Raw genomic sequence first — 15,370 nt, 5'->3', positions numbered from 1 at the left:
AGTGCCGGCCGTGCGCATGCGCTGCGGGATCGCCCCGCCCCCTCTGGAGGCGCTCGTTCATTGGAGGCGTTCCCTATACGCCAGTACGTACGCTGATGGATCTGTCGTGCCTTGCCCCGCCCCCGGAAGCGTGGCCCTCGCGGAGGGGCGGGGCTACGGCCTCCCTCGGTTCCCGGGGCCTGTCGGGAAGATGGCGGACCCGGGCTCCGGGCGGCGCTGAGCGGCCGGGGCGGCGGCGGCGGGTCCCAGCGCGGCCGCGAGCGCCATGTAGGGCTGGGCCGGGGACAGCAGGAAGACGGGTCGGAGTGGGGCATCAGGGGATGGGGGTCTGGGTGGGCCAGTTCTCACGGGCCTGGTGATACCCGGTTCTGGGGGTCCCGGTACCGGGGGAGAAAGCTCAGTGCGGCCCAGGGATCATGGTACCGGGAAAGGGGGAAAATCGAGGCGTCGGAGGCTCCCGGTACCGGGAGAGGGGAAGATCGCCGGGGGTGGGGGGGGGGCGGGCAGTGATACTGGTACCAGAGGAGGTGCTCTCAGTGTGGTCCCGGGCTCCCGGTACCGGGCGGGTATCCGTACGTGGGGGGATGCTGGGGCAAGGGGGATCTGCGAGCTGGGGGCCTCGGGAACGTGGAGGGAACTGTGGGAGCCAAGGGACGTCAGGGTGAGGACGTCTGTATAGGGCGGGGTCCCGGTACAACGGGGCTTGTGTGGGCCGGGCGAGCTGTGTAGGGCGGGGGTCTAGGTACCGGGTGAGGGAGTGGGTCTCAGAACCCGGGACTGTGGGGGGAAGGTAGCCATGCACTGGGGTGGAGCCCTGCAGGAGGATCCCACTCTAGGCTTTAGCAGGACCAGGAGCTGAACCCTGTCACCTCTCTGTGTCCGCAGGGTCTCCCGGTTCTCGGAAGCCTCCCGAGCCGCCCAGCCCTCGCCATGCTGCGCCTGCTGCCATGGCTCCGTGCTCTGACCCGGGAGAGCGCACGGCCCGGAGTGCCGCCGGGCCTGGCTGCCGGTGAGCGGAGCGGGGCCGGGATGTATCCCGCCTGCTACTGCGCGGGCAAAGGCAAGCAGCGGGCGGTGCTGCTGCCCCTGGAACCCTACGGCCATGGGCTGCTGCCCGCCTTCCCCCCGGACGCCTGCAGGCCGCGGGGCCACGGCAAGAGGAAGAGCTGGAACTTCATCCACGAGAAGATGAGCTACGACACCTTCTTCACCATGAAGCGGCTGATCGAGCGCTCGCACAGCGTGGGGGAAGTGCTGCGGTGGGTGACGCAGAACCCCGGCAAGGTGTCCGCCAGCCACTACCCCATCGCCCTGCACAAGCTGGGCCAGCTCCTGCAGCAGCAGCAGGGCCAGGCTGCGCTGAACGGGGAGAGCCGCGGGGCTGGCCCCATGCTGGAGCAGCCCGAGTTCCAAACTCTCTGCCAGGCCATCATCAGTGGCTGCTCCAAGTTCGATAACTTCAGCATCGTCAACTGCCTGTATGCTGCTGCTGCGCTGGGTGAGTGCTGGGCCCCGTGCCTGCCCGTGCCAACAGGCTGTCAGGAAGGCACAGCCACACACTGCTCCATGCCCAGCGTCCAGGGGAAGGGGCAGCTGCCTGCTCTGGCTACCCTGGAGTGAGGAAGGAGTGGGCAGTACGGGAGCCAGTGTCTGTGCATAGGGATTTACCCCTGGGGGTGGCCTTGGGACAGAGGGAACTCCATGCTTTGAGGAGGGGACTCTGCGTGAGGTACACAGTGGGCAGGGCATCTGACAGCTCCTGGCAACATCTCTGTGAGGAGGAAAGGCTGAAAGGGGCTGTTGAGCCTGGAGAAGAGCAGCCTGAGAGGAGATAGTTTCATAGTTTCATTCAGGGTTGGAAGGGACCACACGGATCATCTAGTTCCAACCCCCCTGTCATGGGCAGGGACACCCCACACTAGATCAGGCTGGCCAGAGCCTCATCCAGCCTGCTCTTAAACACCCCCAGGGACGGGGCCTCGACCACCTCCCTGGACAACACATTCCAGGGTTTCACCACTCTCATGGTGAAGAACCTCCTCCTCACATCTAGCCTGAATCTCCCCACCTCCAGCTTCATTCCATTCCCCCTAGTCCTATCACTACCTGATATCCTGAGAAGTCCTTCCCCAGCCTTCCTGTAGGCCCCCTTCAGATACTGGAAGGCCACAATTAGGTCACCTCGGAGCCTTCTCTTCTGCAGACTGAACAGCCCCAACTCCTTCAGTCTGTCCTCATAGGAGAGGTGCTCCAGCCCTCTGATCATCCTTGTGGCCCTTCTCTGGACACCTTCCAGCACCTCCACATCCCTCTTGTAATAGGGGCTCCAGAACTGGACTCAGTACTCCAGGTGGGGTCTCACCAGGGCTGAGTAGAGGGGGAGGATCACCTCCCTCGACCTGCTAGCCACACTTCTCCTGATGCAGCCCAGGATCTGATTGGCTTTGCGGGCTGCAAGTGCACACTGAGAGCTCATGTTGAGCTTTTTGTCCACCAGCACCCCCAAGTCTCTCTCTTCAGGGCTACTTTCCAGCCAGTCACTGCCCAGCCTGTATTTGTGCCTGGGATTACCTTGACCCAGATGCAGGACCCTGCACTTGCTCTTATTGAACTTCATGAGGTTGGCTTGTGCCCACCTCTCCAGCCTGTCAAGGTCCCTCTGGATGGCCTCCCTTCCCTCCAGCGTGTCTGCTGCACCACACAGCTTGGTGTCATCAGCAAACTTGCTGAGGGTGCACTCAATGCCACTGTCCATGTCCCCCACAAAGATGTTGAATAAGACAGGTCCCAGGACTGATCCCTGAGGGACTCCGCTTGTCACTGGCCTCCACTGGGACATGGAGCCATTGACAGCCACTCTTTGGGTGCGGCCATCAAGCCAGTTCCTTATCCATCCAGTGGTCCACCCATCAAACCCCTGTGTCACCAGTTTGGAGACCAGGATGTGGTGCGGGACAGTGTCGAAGGCTTTGCTCAGGTCCAGGTAAACGACATCAGTTGCTCGCCCCTCATCTATTAATTTTGTCACCTGCTCATAGAAGGCCACCAGGTTGGTCAGGCAGGATTTGCCCTTGGCAAAGCCATGCTGACTGTTCCCAATCACCTCTTCATTATTCTTTTGAGCGAGTAGTGACTCCAGGAGGATCTGCTCCATGATCTTTCCAGGCACAGAGGTGAGACTGACTGGCCTGTAGTTCCCTGGTTCCTCCTTCTTACCCTTTTTGAAGATGGGGGCAATGTTTCCCCTTTTGCAGTCTGTGGGGACTTCACCAGACTGCCAGGACTTTTGAAATATAATAGAGAGGGGTTTAGCAACCTCATCTGCCAGTTCTCTCAGTACCCGTGGGTGTATCCCGTCGGGTCCCATGGACTTGAACACTTTCAGGTTCTTCAGATGATCATGAACCTGATCTGCACTTCTCAATGCTTAGGAAGAGCTAAAGGAGAGGGATAAGAGGATGGGGTCAGACTCCTGTCAGTGGTGCCCAGTGACAGGACAAGGGGAAATGGGCACAAACTGGACCCCAGGAAGTTCCATCTGAATAGGAGGAGAAACCTGTTTGGTGTGAGGGGGCTGGAGCCCTAGAGTAGGCTGCCCAGAGAGGTTGTGGAATTTCCTTGTCTGGAGAGCTTCCAATCCCCCTGGCCATTGCAACCCTGGGCAAGCTGCTGTAGGTGCCTCTGCTTTAGCAGGGAAGTTGGACTGGGTGATCTCCAGAAGCCCTTTTCCAGCTCAACCATGCTGGGATTGGGGGATTCTGGTGTTGAGTTTGTCCCTGAAAATCCACAAGCACTTTAGTATTAAAGTGTGAGACTCAAGATCTAGGCTGAGCCACTGGTAAGCCTCAAGGCTTCTGTTCTCGGGTGTTTCATAGTTTCATAGTTTCATTCAGGGTTGGAAGGGACCACAAGGATCATCTAGTTCCAACCCCCCTGCCATGGGCAGGGACACCCCACACTAGATCAGGCTGGACAGAGCCTCATCCAGCCTGGTCTTAAACACCCCCAGGGACGGGGCCTCGACCACCTCCCTGGACAACCCATTCCAGGGTCTCACCACTCTCATGGTGAAGAACCTCCTCCTCACATCTAGCCTGAATCTCCCCACCTCCAGCTTCATTCCATTCTCCCTAGTCCTATCACTACCTGATATCCTGAGAAGTCCTTCCCCAGCCTTCCTGTAGGCCCCCTTCAGATACTGGAAGGCCACAATTAGGTCACCTCAGAGCCTTCTCTTCTGCAGACTGAACAGCCCCAACTCCTTCAGTCTGTCCTCACAGGAGAGGTGCTCCAGCCCTCTGATCATCCTTGTGGCCCTTCTCTGGACACGTTCCAGCACCTCCACATCCCTCTTGTAATAGGGGCTCCAGAACTGGACACAGTACTCCAGGTGGGGTCTCACCAGGGCTGAGTAGAGGGGGAGGATCACCTCCCTCGACCTGCTGGCCACACTTCTCCTGATGCAGCCCAGGATCTGATTGGCTTTGTGGGCTGCAAGTGCACACTGAGAGCTCATGTTGAGCTTTTTGTCCACCAGCACCCCCAAGTCTCTCTCTTCAGGGCTACTTTCCAGCCAGTCACTGCCCAGCCTGTATTTGTGCCTGGGATTGCCTCGACCCAGATGCAGGACCCTGCACTTGCTCTTACTGAACTTCATGAGGTTGGCCTGTGCCCACCTCTCCAGCCTGTCAAGGTCCCTCTGGATGGCCTCCCTTCCCTCCAGCGTGTCTGCTGCACCACACAGCTTGGTGTCATCAGCAAACTTGCTGAGGGTGCACTCAATGCCACTGTCCATGTCCCCCACAAAGATGTTGAATAAGACAGGTCCCAGGACTGATCCCTGAGGGACTCCGCTTGTCCCTGGCCTCCACTGGGACATGGAGCCATTGACAGCCACAGCTGTCAATGCAGCAGATGTCAAGCAGAAGAGCTTCAGGCCAGATGAGGGCCATGTCCTTGGGAGCTCCCCCTTTGCTGGTCTAGAGCATCTCTGTGGGCCTTGAAGCTCCCCCTCCTGTAAGGAGGGGGCTCCTGGCTGATTCTTTGGGCTCTGCTCTCCCTCCTCAGTCTCTCAGCACTTGCTGGTTGTTGGCACCAGGGTGGGGCTGCCATGTGCCTGGGCCCCACTGTCCCCAGCCTGTGGAGGCTGTTCCACAGCTGCCACTCGCCAGGCTCCACTCATTAGTGACTCCCAACCTGCCTCTGGGGGTCTGGCTGAGGAACAGGGCAAGCTGCTGGGCACCATCCTCCACTCCCCACCTTCCACTCCCCTCCCATTAGTGCTGAGCCACTGCCACCACGGCTGCCAGGGCCCCGCAGGGCACACAACACTTCATCTGCCTCCTGAAGTCATTGCTCCTGACACGCCAGGGGTGGCCTTGGCCTCTCTTCACAGTGCTGTGGCCAGGCCTCTTGGCTTTCCATGGCTGAGGAGCTCCTCCAGAGCTGGAGCCCTTCCCTGGGAGGGTGGGAGGCCGCAGCTGAGCTAGGGAATGGGAGAAGCAACGTGACCAGATGAGCGCCTGGCGCTGGCTTTGGCACTGTGCTGCTCTCTGAGCTGTTTTCCAACCAAAACTTCTCTTCACGTATTTTTTGAGGTCCATTATTTATCTGCAGGAAGTTTGAGGCTTCAGAGCTTAACCTTCTGTGGGTGAGCTGCTCTGCTCCACTGTCACAGAATGGTTTAGATTGGAAAGACCCTTAAGCTGATGTTGTCCAACCATGAACCCAGCACTGCCAGGTCACCACCAAGTCATGGCCCTCAGCACCACGTCTACACAACTTTGAACTCCCTCCAGGGGTGGGGACTCCACTGTCTTGGGCAGCCTGAGCCAGACCTGGACAACTCTCAAGGGCAGAAATTGTTCCTCGTGTCAAACCTAAACACCTGGGGCAACTTGAGGCCATTTTCTCTTGTCCTGTCACTTGTTCCTTGAGTTTAGAGACCAGCTTCCACCTGGCCCCAGCCTCCTTTCAGGGAGTTGGAGAGAACCAGAAGGTCTCCCCTCAGCCTCCTTTTCTCCAGGCTTAATAACCCCAGGTCCCTCAGCTGCTCCTCACCAGCCCTGTTCTCCAGACACTTCATGAGCTTTGTTACCCTCCTCTGGACCTACTCCAGCCCCTCAATGTCCTTCTTGGAGTGAGTGGCCCAAAAATGACATCGAGATTTGAGGTGTGGTCTCACCAGTGCCCAGTCTGGGGGGACAATCCCTGCCCTGTGCTTGCTGGCCACGCTATTGCTGATCCAGGCCAGGATGCTGGTGGCCTTGTTGGCCACGTGGTCACATACTGGCTCATCCATCCAGCCCCTGTTGACTAACACCCCCAGGGCCTTTTCCTCCAGGCAGTTTCCAGCCACTGCCCCCAGCCTGATGGAATTCTATTGCTGGAAGAGATGGGGACAATCCAGCACAGGGATCACCTCTGCTGTGGTGCTGGTCAGGCTTTGCCACGCTGTTCCTCTTTCCATCTTGGGTTTGGTCACCCACATGGCAGATCTGGCCTGCTCTAGCTGCAGACTCCTGCCTGAGGGGGTCAGGTTCTGTGGGAAGGGTCTTGGTGTGGTGTGGGGAGGTTGCTCCCAGTGAGGAGGAGGGGAATCTGTCTGTCCTTAACCCCCTCCCTGCCCTAGGCCTGCCAGGAGAGTCACCGCTGGTGCGAGTGCTGGAGGAGGAATCGCGGAGCCGCCTGGGCCGCTTCAACCAGAAGGACGTCTCCATGGTCTTCAGCAGCGTGATGAGGCTGCACCCCTCCAGCCCCCATCCCCTGGTCGAGTCCTGCCTCAGCAGCTTGGAGCGGCACCTGGAGAAGGAGCGGCACCCCCAGACCCTCTTCCTGTTGCTCTCCTACTACCGTCTGCGGGCGCAGGCGCTGCAGGGCCACCCGGCCTCCGACCAGCAGCTCATCAACAACCGCAAGATCCTGCGGCTGGTGCGGCACACGCTGGGGCAGGTCAGCGCCATGCGGGAGCACGAGCTGGCCCTCCTGGATGAGATGCTGGCCCTGTGTGCCCAGGAGGCCAACAACAAGGCCCTGGAGGCCATCTTCAGCTCGCAGCTCTTCTATGAGAACCGTCAGGAGCGATTCATCCGCAGCATGGCAGGTGAGGGCAGGGGCTGCCCCGGCTGAGCCGGGTGCTGACTGCTGCGTTGGAGCCTCCTTGCTTGTCCCCTGAGGACATCGGGGGATTGGGATGACGCCACCAAGGCCTTGGTGAGCCAGGATGGCTCCACCACGGCCTGCAGCATGAGATGAGCAGGATAAGCTCTAAGTTACATCAGGTCTAAGGAAGGAATGTTTGACACTGAGGGTGGTGAGAGCCTGGCCCACATTGCCCAGAGAGGTGGGAGGTACCCCGTGCCTGGAACCACTGCAGGTCAGGTTGTTTGGGACTCTGAACAACCTGCTGTAGTTGCAGATGTCCCTGCTGACTGCAGAGGGTTTGGATTGGATGAGCTTTGAAGGTCCCTCCCCACCCAACTCATTCTGTGGTTGTGACCAGCCCAGCCCTTCTAGGGGGTGAACCCAGCTTTCCTCAAGGCCAGGAGCAGTTTGAATTTGGTGGGGTTCCTACAGGAAGGCCCCCACTCTGCATGTTACAGCTGTGCTCCAGCTGTGTCATCTGGGTGTATGAGCTGGGAATCTGCCCCAGCCTTTCCCAAGCCCCATGATGTGCTGATTCCTGGGAGCTTTCTGGTGTTCAGCAGAGGTGGCCCCACTGCCCCGGCCCTGTTGTCCCCACCTGTCTGTATGGTGTTTCCTGCCCAGCTGTGGTGGCTCTGGGAGTGTTACAGGTCCCCTGACAGCCCCTGATCTCTGGTTTGCTCTGCAGAGTGGTTGCCCAGGAAGGCAGAGAATCTCACCCCCTACACCATGGCCCTCATTGCCAAGTATGTGGCCCGGCACCGGCTGCGCGAGCCACGGCTGCTCGACACCATTGCAAACTTCCTCCTGAAGCGTGGGGAGCAGCTGGACAGCAAGGTGGGTCCTGGCACAGCCACATTCCTTCTCTGTCCTCAGGCTGGGGCATCTCACTGGGCACCAACTGGGACATGCCTTGATCCTTCTCTCTCACGGAAGGTTTTTGTCCAGCTCTTGGGCAGGCCTCAGCCTGACCTGGCCCAGCCCAGCCCCAGGGGAGTTTTAGGTTGGACACAAGGAACACTTTTTTTCCCCTTAAGGGTTGTCCAGGCCTGGCCCAGGCTGCCCAGGGTGGTAGTTGAGTTCCCATCCCTGGAGGGGTTTCAAAGCCCTGGAGATGTGGTGCTGAGGGACATGGTTTGGTGGTGATCTGGTGGTGCTGGGTTCAGGGCCGGACTCCATGAGCTTAAAGGTCCTTCCTCTCCAAACCCATTCCTTGATCCTCTGCCTCTCCTGGCCTGCAGGTGATCCAGAAGCTGGTCTTTCCCTTCAGCCGCATGAACTACCGCCCATCCAACCACAGCGAGCTCTTCCCCAAGCTGGAGGCCATCCTGGAGCAGAAGGCTGGCAGCTCGCCCCTGGCCACCGTCAACATCCTCATGTCCATGTTCCAGCTCAGCCACTTCCCCCAGAGTGTCCTGCACCAGGTCTTCTCCCCGGCCTTCATCACCAACGTCATGAGTACGTGGGGCCAGCGCCGCCGCGCCTCGGGGCCGGGTGGGGGTTGAAGGCGTTGGGAGAAGACCTCCCCCCGGCGAGGAGTGCCGGGCAGCCCTGGGCGGGACGGGTGCCACGTGGAGGCACCCGCAGCCGGCTGCCCGTGCCCGCTGTGCCTGCAGGCAGCCCCTACGCGCTGATCGTGCGCCGCTACCTCTCGCTGCTGGACGCGGCGGTGGAGCTGGAGTTCCGGCAGTACCGCGGCCCCCGCCTCGACCCCCGCTACCGCGTCCTCATGTTCGAGCACGCCCTGACCGCCGACGAGGCCAACAGGAAGTACAGGTGGGTGCCAGCGGGCTGGGCAGAGCAGCAGGATGGCTGTTGGGCACTGGGACAGGATGCCAGCTAAAGGTGACGCTGGGACGTGAGCTCTGGGGCTTGGAGAAGAGCAGCATGGGATCGCCTGGTGTGGAAAAGACCTTTCAGGTCATGGAGTCCAACCCTGAAGCTGGCACTGCTAGGTTACCACCAAACCATGGCCCTCAGAACCACATCTCCATGGCTTTGAAACTCTTCTGGGGATGGGGACTCCACCACCGGCCTGGGCCAGGCCGTGACAGCCGCTTCCCAGAATCCCAGCATGGTTGGGGTTGAAGGATACCTCTGGAGGGAGAAAGGTGAAATGTATTCCTTTGTTGCCCAGGAGCAGCAGAACTGAAAGCTCTTGCATCTCACTCTCAGGGACCCTCACATCTCTGTGCAGATGTGCTCAGAAATCAGCAGTGCTGTGGCCAGCAGGACCAGGGCAGGGATAGTCCCACTGAACTGGGCACTGGTGAGGTCACCCCTTGAATCCTGGGGTCAGTTTTGGGCCCCTCACTCCAAGGACATTGAGGGGTTGAAGCAGGTCCAGAGAAGGGCAACAAAGCTGGTGAAAGGTTTGGAGAACAGATCTGGTGAGGAGCAGCTGAGGGACCTGGGGTCATTGAGCCTGGAGTAAAGGAGTCTGAGGGCAGTGGAGGGATTTCAGAGTCATGGAGATGTGGTGCTGAGGGCCATGGTTTGGTGGTGCCCTGGCAGTACTGGGTTAATGGTTAGACTTAGTAGTCTTTCACAACCCAAAGGTCTTGGATTCCTTGATTCAGAGTAGGACATGGGTGGGGTCTCCTCATGACTGGGGGGTCCCTCCCTGCCCCCCTGATCCTTCTCTCCCCCAGTTACAAGGGGCTGGTGGCTGAGGCACTGCGACAGCTGGTGGGGGAGGAGTGCTACCGGCAGGACGAGGTGCTGCCCCCCGGATACTGCACAGGTACAGCCCCCACTGTGGGGCAGGGCCCTGGGGCTGGGGAGGGAGCAGTAGGTGGGGCTTGTGGGTGCTGTAGGGGCAGCAGAACCCCTACAGCTGCCATGGGGCTCACGGGAGACTTGAGGGTGAGGAGTTGTTCAGAGCACACCCAGATTTGGGCATTTTGTCACCAACTTCCCCTGGTGCACCTGCCAGGGCAGGGGGGCCCACATGAGGGGTCCCTTGGTACTTCTGGCTACTGGGCTGTCTGGTACTTGGGGTCCCCAAGCCCATATCCCATCACTCGGGGTCTCACAGGGTCCCCAAGCCCGTGTCCAATCAGTAGGGGGTGGGGAGGGTCTCACAGGGTCCCCAAGCCCGTGTCCCATCAGCGGGGGGTGAGGAGGGTCTCACACGGTCCCCAAGCCCGTGTCCCATCACTAGGGAGGGTCTCACAGGGTCCCCAAGCCCGTGTCCCATCAGTAGGGAGGGTCTCACAGGTTCCCCAAGCCCGTGTCCCATCAGTAGGGAGGGTCTCACAGGGTCCCCAAGTCCGTGTCCCATCAGTAGGGAGGGTCTCACAGGGTCCCCAAGCCCGTGTCCCATCAGCGGGGGGTGAGGAGGGTCTCACACGGTCCCCAAGCCCGTGTCCCATCACTAGGGAGGGTCTCACAGGTTCCCCAAGCCCGTGTCCCATCAGTAGGGAGGGTCTCACAGGTTCCCCAAGCCCGTGTCCCATCAGTAGGGAGGGTCTCACAGGGTCCCCAAGCCCGTGTCCCATCACTAGGGAGGGTCTCACAGGTTCCCCAAGCCCGTGTCCCATCAGTAGGGAGGGTCTCACAGGTTCCCCAAGCCCGTGTCCCATCAGCGGGGGGTGGGGAGGGTCTCACAGGTTCCCCAAGCCCGTGTCCCATCAGCGGGGGGTGGGGAGGGTCTCACAGGGTCCCCAAGCCCATGTCCCATCAGTAGGGAGGGTCTCAGAGGTTCCCCAAGCCCGTGTCCCATCACTAGGGAGGGTCTCACAGGGTCCCCAAGCCCGTGTCCCATCAGTAGGGAGGGTCTCACAGGGTCCCCAAGCCCGTGTCCCATCAGTAGGGGCATCTCACGGGGTGCCCACCGGCAGGGTGTGTGCCCAGCTGACCGCCAGCTCTCCCTAGACTTCCTGCTGTGGGTGAACCGCTCGGGCACGGTGCTGCCGCTCTCCCGCGTCCCGGCTGCATCCAAGGCGCCGCCCGCCCTCGGCGCCGCGGCTCCGGCCGCGCTCTCGCTGCGCTCCAGCGTCCTGGCCCTCACCTCGGACTTGCAGGACTTTGCTCCGTTTGCGGCCGAGGGCCCCAGCAGCCCCCCAGCTCCCCGGGAGAGCCTGGCCGGGCGCTTCCTGCCCACGCTCTGCCCGGCCCCCGGGGGGCCCTGCTACCAGCCCCCCTCGGACTATTTCTGCGGGCTGAGCAAGGAGGCCTCGCTGGAGAGCCAGGGTAGCTCCTCGCTCAGCAGCCCCTCCGAGTGCCTCTCGGCACAGCCCCCTGGCACCCCCGACTGCTCCCCGGGGGGCACCTCCGCAGCCACCCTCTTCCAGTTCCCCATTGGCAAGATCCTGGAGGAAGAGGAGGAGGAGGAGGAGGTGGTGTCGGCTCCCAGCGGCTGTCCTGGGCACGATCACAGCTGCTTCCCAGGGGAGCAGAGCCAGGAGGAAGTCGAGGGCCGGAGTCCCCCTCCCAGCGAGGACGCCGGGCACCCACCCTCGCCGCACCGACCCAGCTCCAAGCGCGCACTGGGCGAGGGGGTGCAGGGAGCCGAGGAGATCCAGAGGTACCCAGGGAGCCCTCCCTGTCCCTACACAATGGGGTGCACCCTGTCCCTGCCCCTCAGCAGGACGCCTCCTGCCCTGCCTGTGTCCACTCAAACCTCTGTCCCCAGACCTCGGGGCGTAGCGTGTCCCCATGTCCCCAGTCCTTGGGGTCCAGTGTGGGGTCTTCCCCACCCCTAGTCCCCCAGCCCAGGCCCAGCTGCCTCTGGAAGCAGCTGGGCAGAGGCAGGGTGCGGTGTGCTGCCCTTCACCTCCTGCTGGTGTGGGCCTGGGGGGTGGCAGGGGTGACGCTGGGCTCGCTGTCGCCCGCAGGGTGGTGCTGTCGGTCAATGACAAGTGGCACTACTGCCAGAACTCCGACATCCTGGTGGGCTCGCGGGCCATGAGGGACAGGCATCTGCGGCTGCTGGGCTACTGCTTGGTGCAGGTGAGCAGGGGCTGCCCCTTCCTTCCTACCCCTCCAGCAGGATGTGCTCAGGGCTGTGGTGAGATGGGTGAGGGACTGGGCTGGGTCCCCACTAGGATGGGCCTGGGGACTTCTGGAGATCACTTAGTCCAACCCCCCTGCTAACACAGGGGCACCCACAGCGGCCTGCCCAGGATCAGGGGCCAGGGGAATTGGGAAGCTCTCTGGAGAAGGAGACTCCACAACCTCTCTGGGCAGCCTGCTCCAGGGCTCCAGCACCCTCTCTCCAAACAAGTTTCTCCTCATCTTCATTCAGATGGAACCATCCTCTTGGCCCCCACCTTTTATCTCTTGATGAGCATTGATCAGATCCCCACTCAAGCTGCTCTTCTCCAGGCTCACCAGCCCCAGGGCTCTCAGCCTTTCCTCCTCACAGAGGTGTTCCAGGCCCCTCAGCAGCTTCTCAGCCTCCCCTGGACTCTCTCCAGTAGTTCCTTGTCTCTCTTGAACTGGGGAGCCCAGAACTGGACCCAGGACTCCAGATGTAGCCTCACCAGAGCAGGGGAGTGGGAGACAAGAACCTCCCTCAACCTGTTGGCCACGTTCTTCTTGCACCCCAGGAGACCACTGGCTTTCTTGGCCACAAGGGTGTGTTGCTGGGCCATGGACCCTGTTGTCCACCAGCACTCCCAGGTCCTTCTCCACACAGCTCCTTTTAGACCCCCCTACCCCAGACTTTCCAGGTGAGGCTCATCTGTGCTGGGGCACCCAGTCAAGGGGTTGAGTGATGGGACAGCCCCTCCTGGCACTGGTCTTGCAGGAATCTCGCCCTGCAGGTCTGGTGCTGGGACCTGGCCATGATGGGCAGGGAGGGGAGAAGGAATGGCGGTGGGGCTGCAGGGCCTCAGGGTGGAAACAAGCTGGGGACATAGCTGGGCCTGACACTTCACACCAGGGTCCTGCCTGAGGCTGAGGGCAAGGTGAGATGAAGCTCCCACAGTGCTGGTTTTGGAGCCCTGACCTCCTCAGGTGCAGCCTCTGGCTGGTCAATGGTGAGAACTGCAGGTGCAGGAGCCCCCAAGACCTCACCAGCCACTCACAGTTGTCCTCACATCTCCTGGGGGACTGGAGGTGCTGGTTGAAGCTCTGCAGTTCCTCTAGGGCTCTTGGTGGGGTGATTAGCCTGAGGCTGGATCTTTAAGAGCATCTCCAAAACACCAGCCTTGTCCCTGTTTATGTTCCCACTTGGAGGTCACCTGAATGCCTGTCACAGACCTGCCACAGCCCCATCACTGCTCCTGAACATTTCCCCATGCCAGCACCAAGCTCCTACTTGTGTCTCCTGTTTGTGCAGCGCTCCAGTGGTCCTCTGACCGAGTGTGGTGGCCATGGAGCAGGGCCATGGAGCTGCTGCTGGGGACAGGCTCTGCCCCTGGGCAGCAGTGGGGCTCAGCAGCTTTGGCACATGGAGAAGGGCACCCAGAGGACACTTGGCACAGCCACTTGGCACAGCCACTTGGCTGTGGCTTTGTGCCACCATGTTCTAGAGCTGAGGTTGCCTGCCCCTGCCTGCCCCACGGCCAGGCACGGTGCTCACCCTGCCCAGGATACAGCTCTGGGGTCTGGTCCCCATCTCTAACCATCTCTGGTGCCCATCACTGCTGTGGGCTGTGCCTTGCTGTGGTTCAGGGCTGCTCTGGGGGGCTGAGGCCACTGGGCAATGGGGTCTCTGGAGCAGGGATGTGGTCAGGTCCCTTTGGGTGCAGGAGAATAAGGGAATCCCAGAGTCTCCACAGTTTTGAAAGCTCTCCAGCAGCAGTAGCTTTTCTCCTTTCTGGGCCTGTCCTTTCTGGCAGCCCTGCAGTGCCTGGTGCCAGCAGGTGCCAGGCAACGCTGCTCTGTTTGTTCTGACTCTGCTGCTAGTGCTGGCACCACCAGGGAGCGGAGCACAGCCCTGCGGGCACTGCCCATGCCTGTGGGTCCAGAGCTGCTGGCTTTCAGGTGGCTGGGCTCAGTCCCATCCCTGGAGGAGCTTCAAAGCCATGGAGGTGTGATGCTGGGGACCATGGTTTGGTGGTGACTTGGCAGTGTTGGGCTAAGGGTTGGACTCGGTGATCCCAAAGGGCTCTTCCAACACAAGTGACTCGGGGATTCCTCATTCCAAGCCTGAAGGAGCTTTTCTTGTTCTTCCTCATTCCCAGGAGGGCTTGGTCAGGACTCCTTTTGTGCCTGAGCTTCAAAACGTGCCCAGGGCTGGGCCACGCTGGGGTCACTGCCAGGTCCCATCCCCGCAGGGCAGGGTGGAGCTGGAGCCTCCTGTCTCATCCCTGCTGATCCCTTCCCAGCTCCACTCCTAGCATGCTCCCAGCCTGAGGCGGTGCTGGGGCTGTCACTGGGGACCAGCTCAGGGTCAGGAGGGCCTGGAACTGTGAATGAGTGTGCTTGGAGGGGGGGTGGGCTTGGAGAAGCACCTGCTGGGTTGTGCTCAGACAGGCTGGCAGCAAAGGGCAGGACAAGACATGGGAACATATGTGTGGGTGGTCTGTCTTCTGTATGGGGTGGTTCAGGGATCAGTGGGATGCCGAGCTGGGGCTTGTCTGCTCCTCCTGAGCCCACCCTGAGAAGGGTCCCGAGCTCTGCCATGGATGGGCAGTCTGGGGCTGGGGAGGGGCAGCGCTGATGGCAATGGTGGAGCTGGTGATGAAGGTGCTGGTGGTGAAGGTGGTGCCGATGATGGTGGTGCTGGTGGAGCTCCTTGAAGGTTTGTCTCTGCCTTTCCAGCTGCCCTACACGGAGCTGGAGAAGGTGAGCGGCATCGAGGAGGCCAAGCACTACCTGCGGCAGAAGCTGAGGGAGCTGCGCTTCTGAGGGACGGACAGACAGACAGACCCGGAGTGGCGGGCAGGGAGGGGGGCACAGTGGGGTGGGTTCAGGCGGGTGTTGCCAGCCCCTTTCCCCTGGGTGGGGGGGATGCAGGGAGCTGCCCCCCAGTCCCGGGGGGCGATGGGGATGTGGGGCTGGGTGGTGGGCACCTGCTCCGTGACGCAGGGCCGGGGAGCGAGGTTATTTATTGCTGTTAGTGGGGGAATACGACGCGAGGGGGCAGAGGGGGAGATGTGGGTGCTGGGAGAGGGGGGGAAGGTGCTTCACTGCCCCCCCTTGCCCTAGCCCTGCCTCCACAGCATTGTTGGCAGGGGGCCTGACTGCCTGGTGGCATTGGGGGGCATCCCTGTGCCCCCAGCCCCGCTGCTGGGAGGGATGGGGCCGAGCCTGGCCCCTACACGCAGGGTGCGGG

At 61.2% G+C, this 15,370-nt stretch overlaps 1 protein-coding gene across 1 annotated transcript; it reads left to right on the top strand.

Moving 5' to 3' along the window:
• Positions 1–104: 104 nt before the first annotated feature.
• Positions 105–15,367, top strand: FASTK (Fas activated serine/threonine kinase). Its single transcript, XM_068146150.1, has 10 exons — positions 105–267; positions 886–1,498; positions 6,632–7,102; positions 7,832–7,980; positions 8,385–8,601; positions 8,760–8,919; positions 9,795–9,886; positions 11,020–11,671; positions 11,982–12,096; positions 14,857–15,367. Exons 2-10 carry the CDS (start codon positions 931–933, stop codon positions 14,941–14,943), a joined length of 2,511 nt encoding a protein of 836 aa, XP_068002251.1. The 5' UTR covers positions 105–267; positions 886–930; the 3' UTR covers positions 14,944–15,367.
• The last annotated feature ends 3 nt before the right edge of the window (positions 15,368–15,370 follow it).

Source organism: Melanerpes formicivorus, unplaced genomic scaffold (assembly GCF_026170545.1).
Source record: "Melanerpes formicivorus ecotype bairdi unplaced genomic scaffold, bMelFor1.0.p_v2 SCAF_13, whole genome shotgun sequence".
NCBI classification, from domain to species: domain Eukaryota; kingdom Metazoa; phylum Chordata; class Aves; order Piciformes; family Picidae; genus Melanerpes; species Melanerpes formicivorus.
This window is presented reverse-complemented; position numbering and strand designations above follow the sequence as displayed.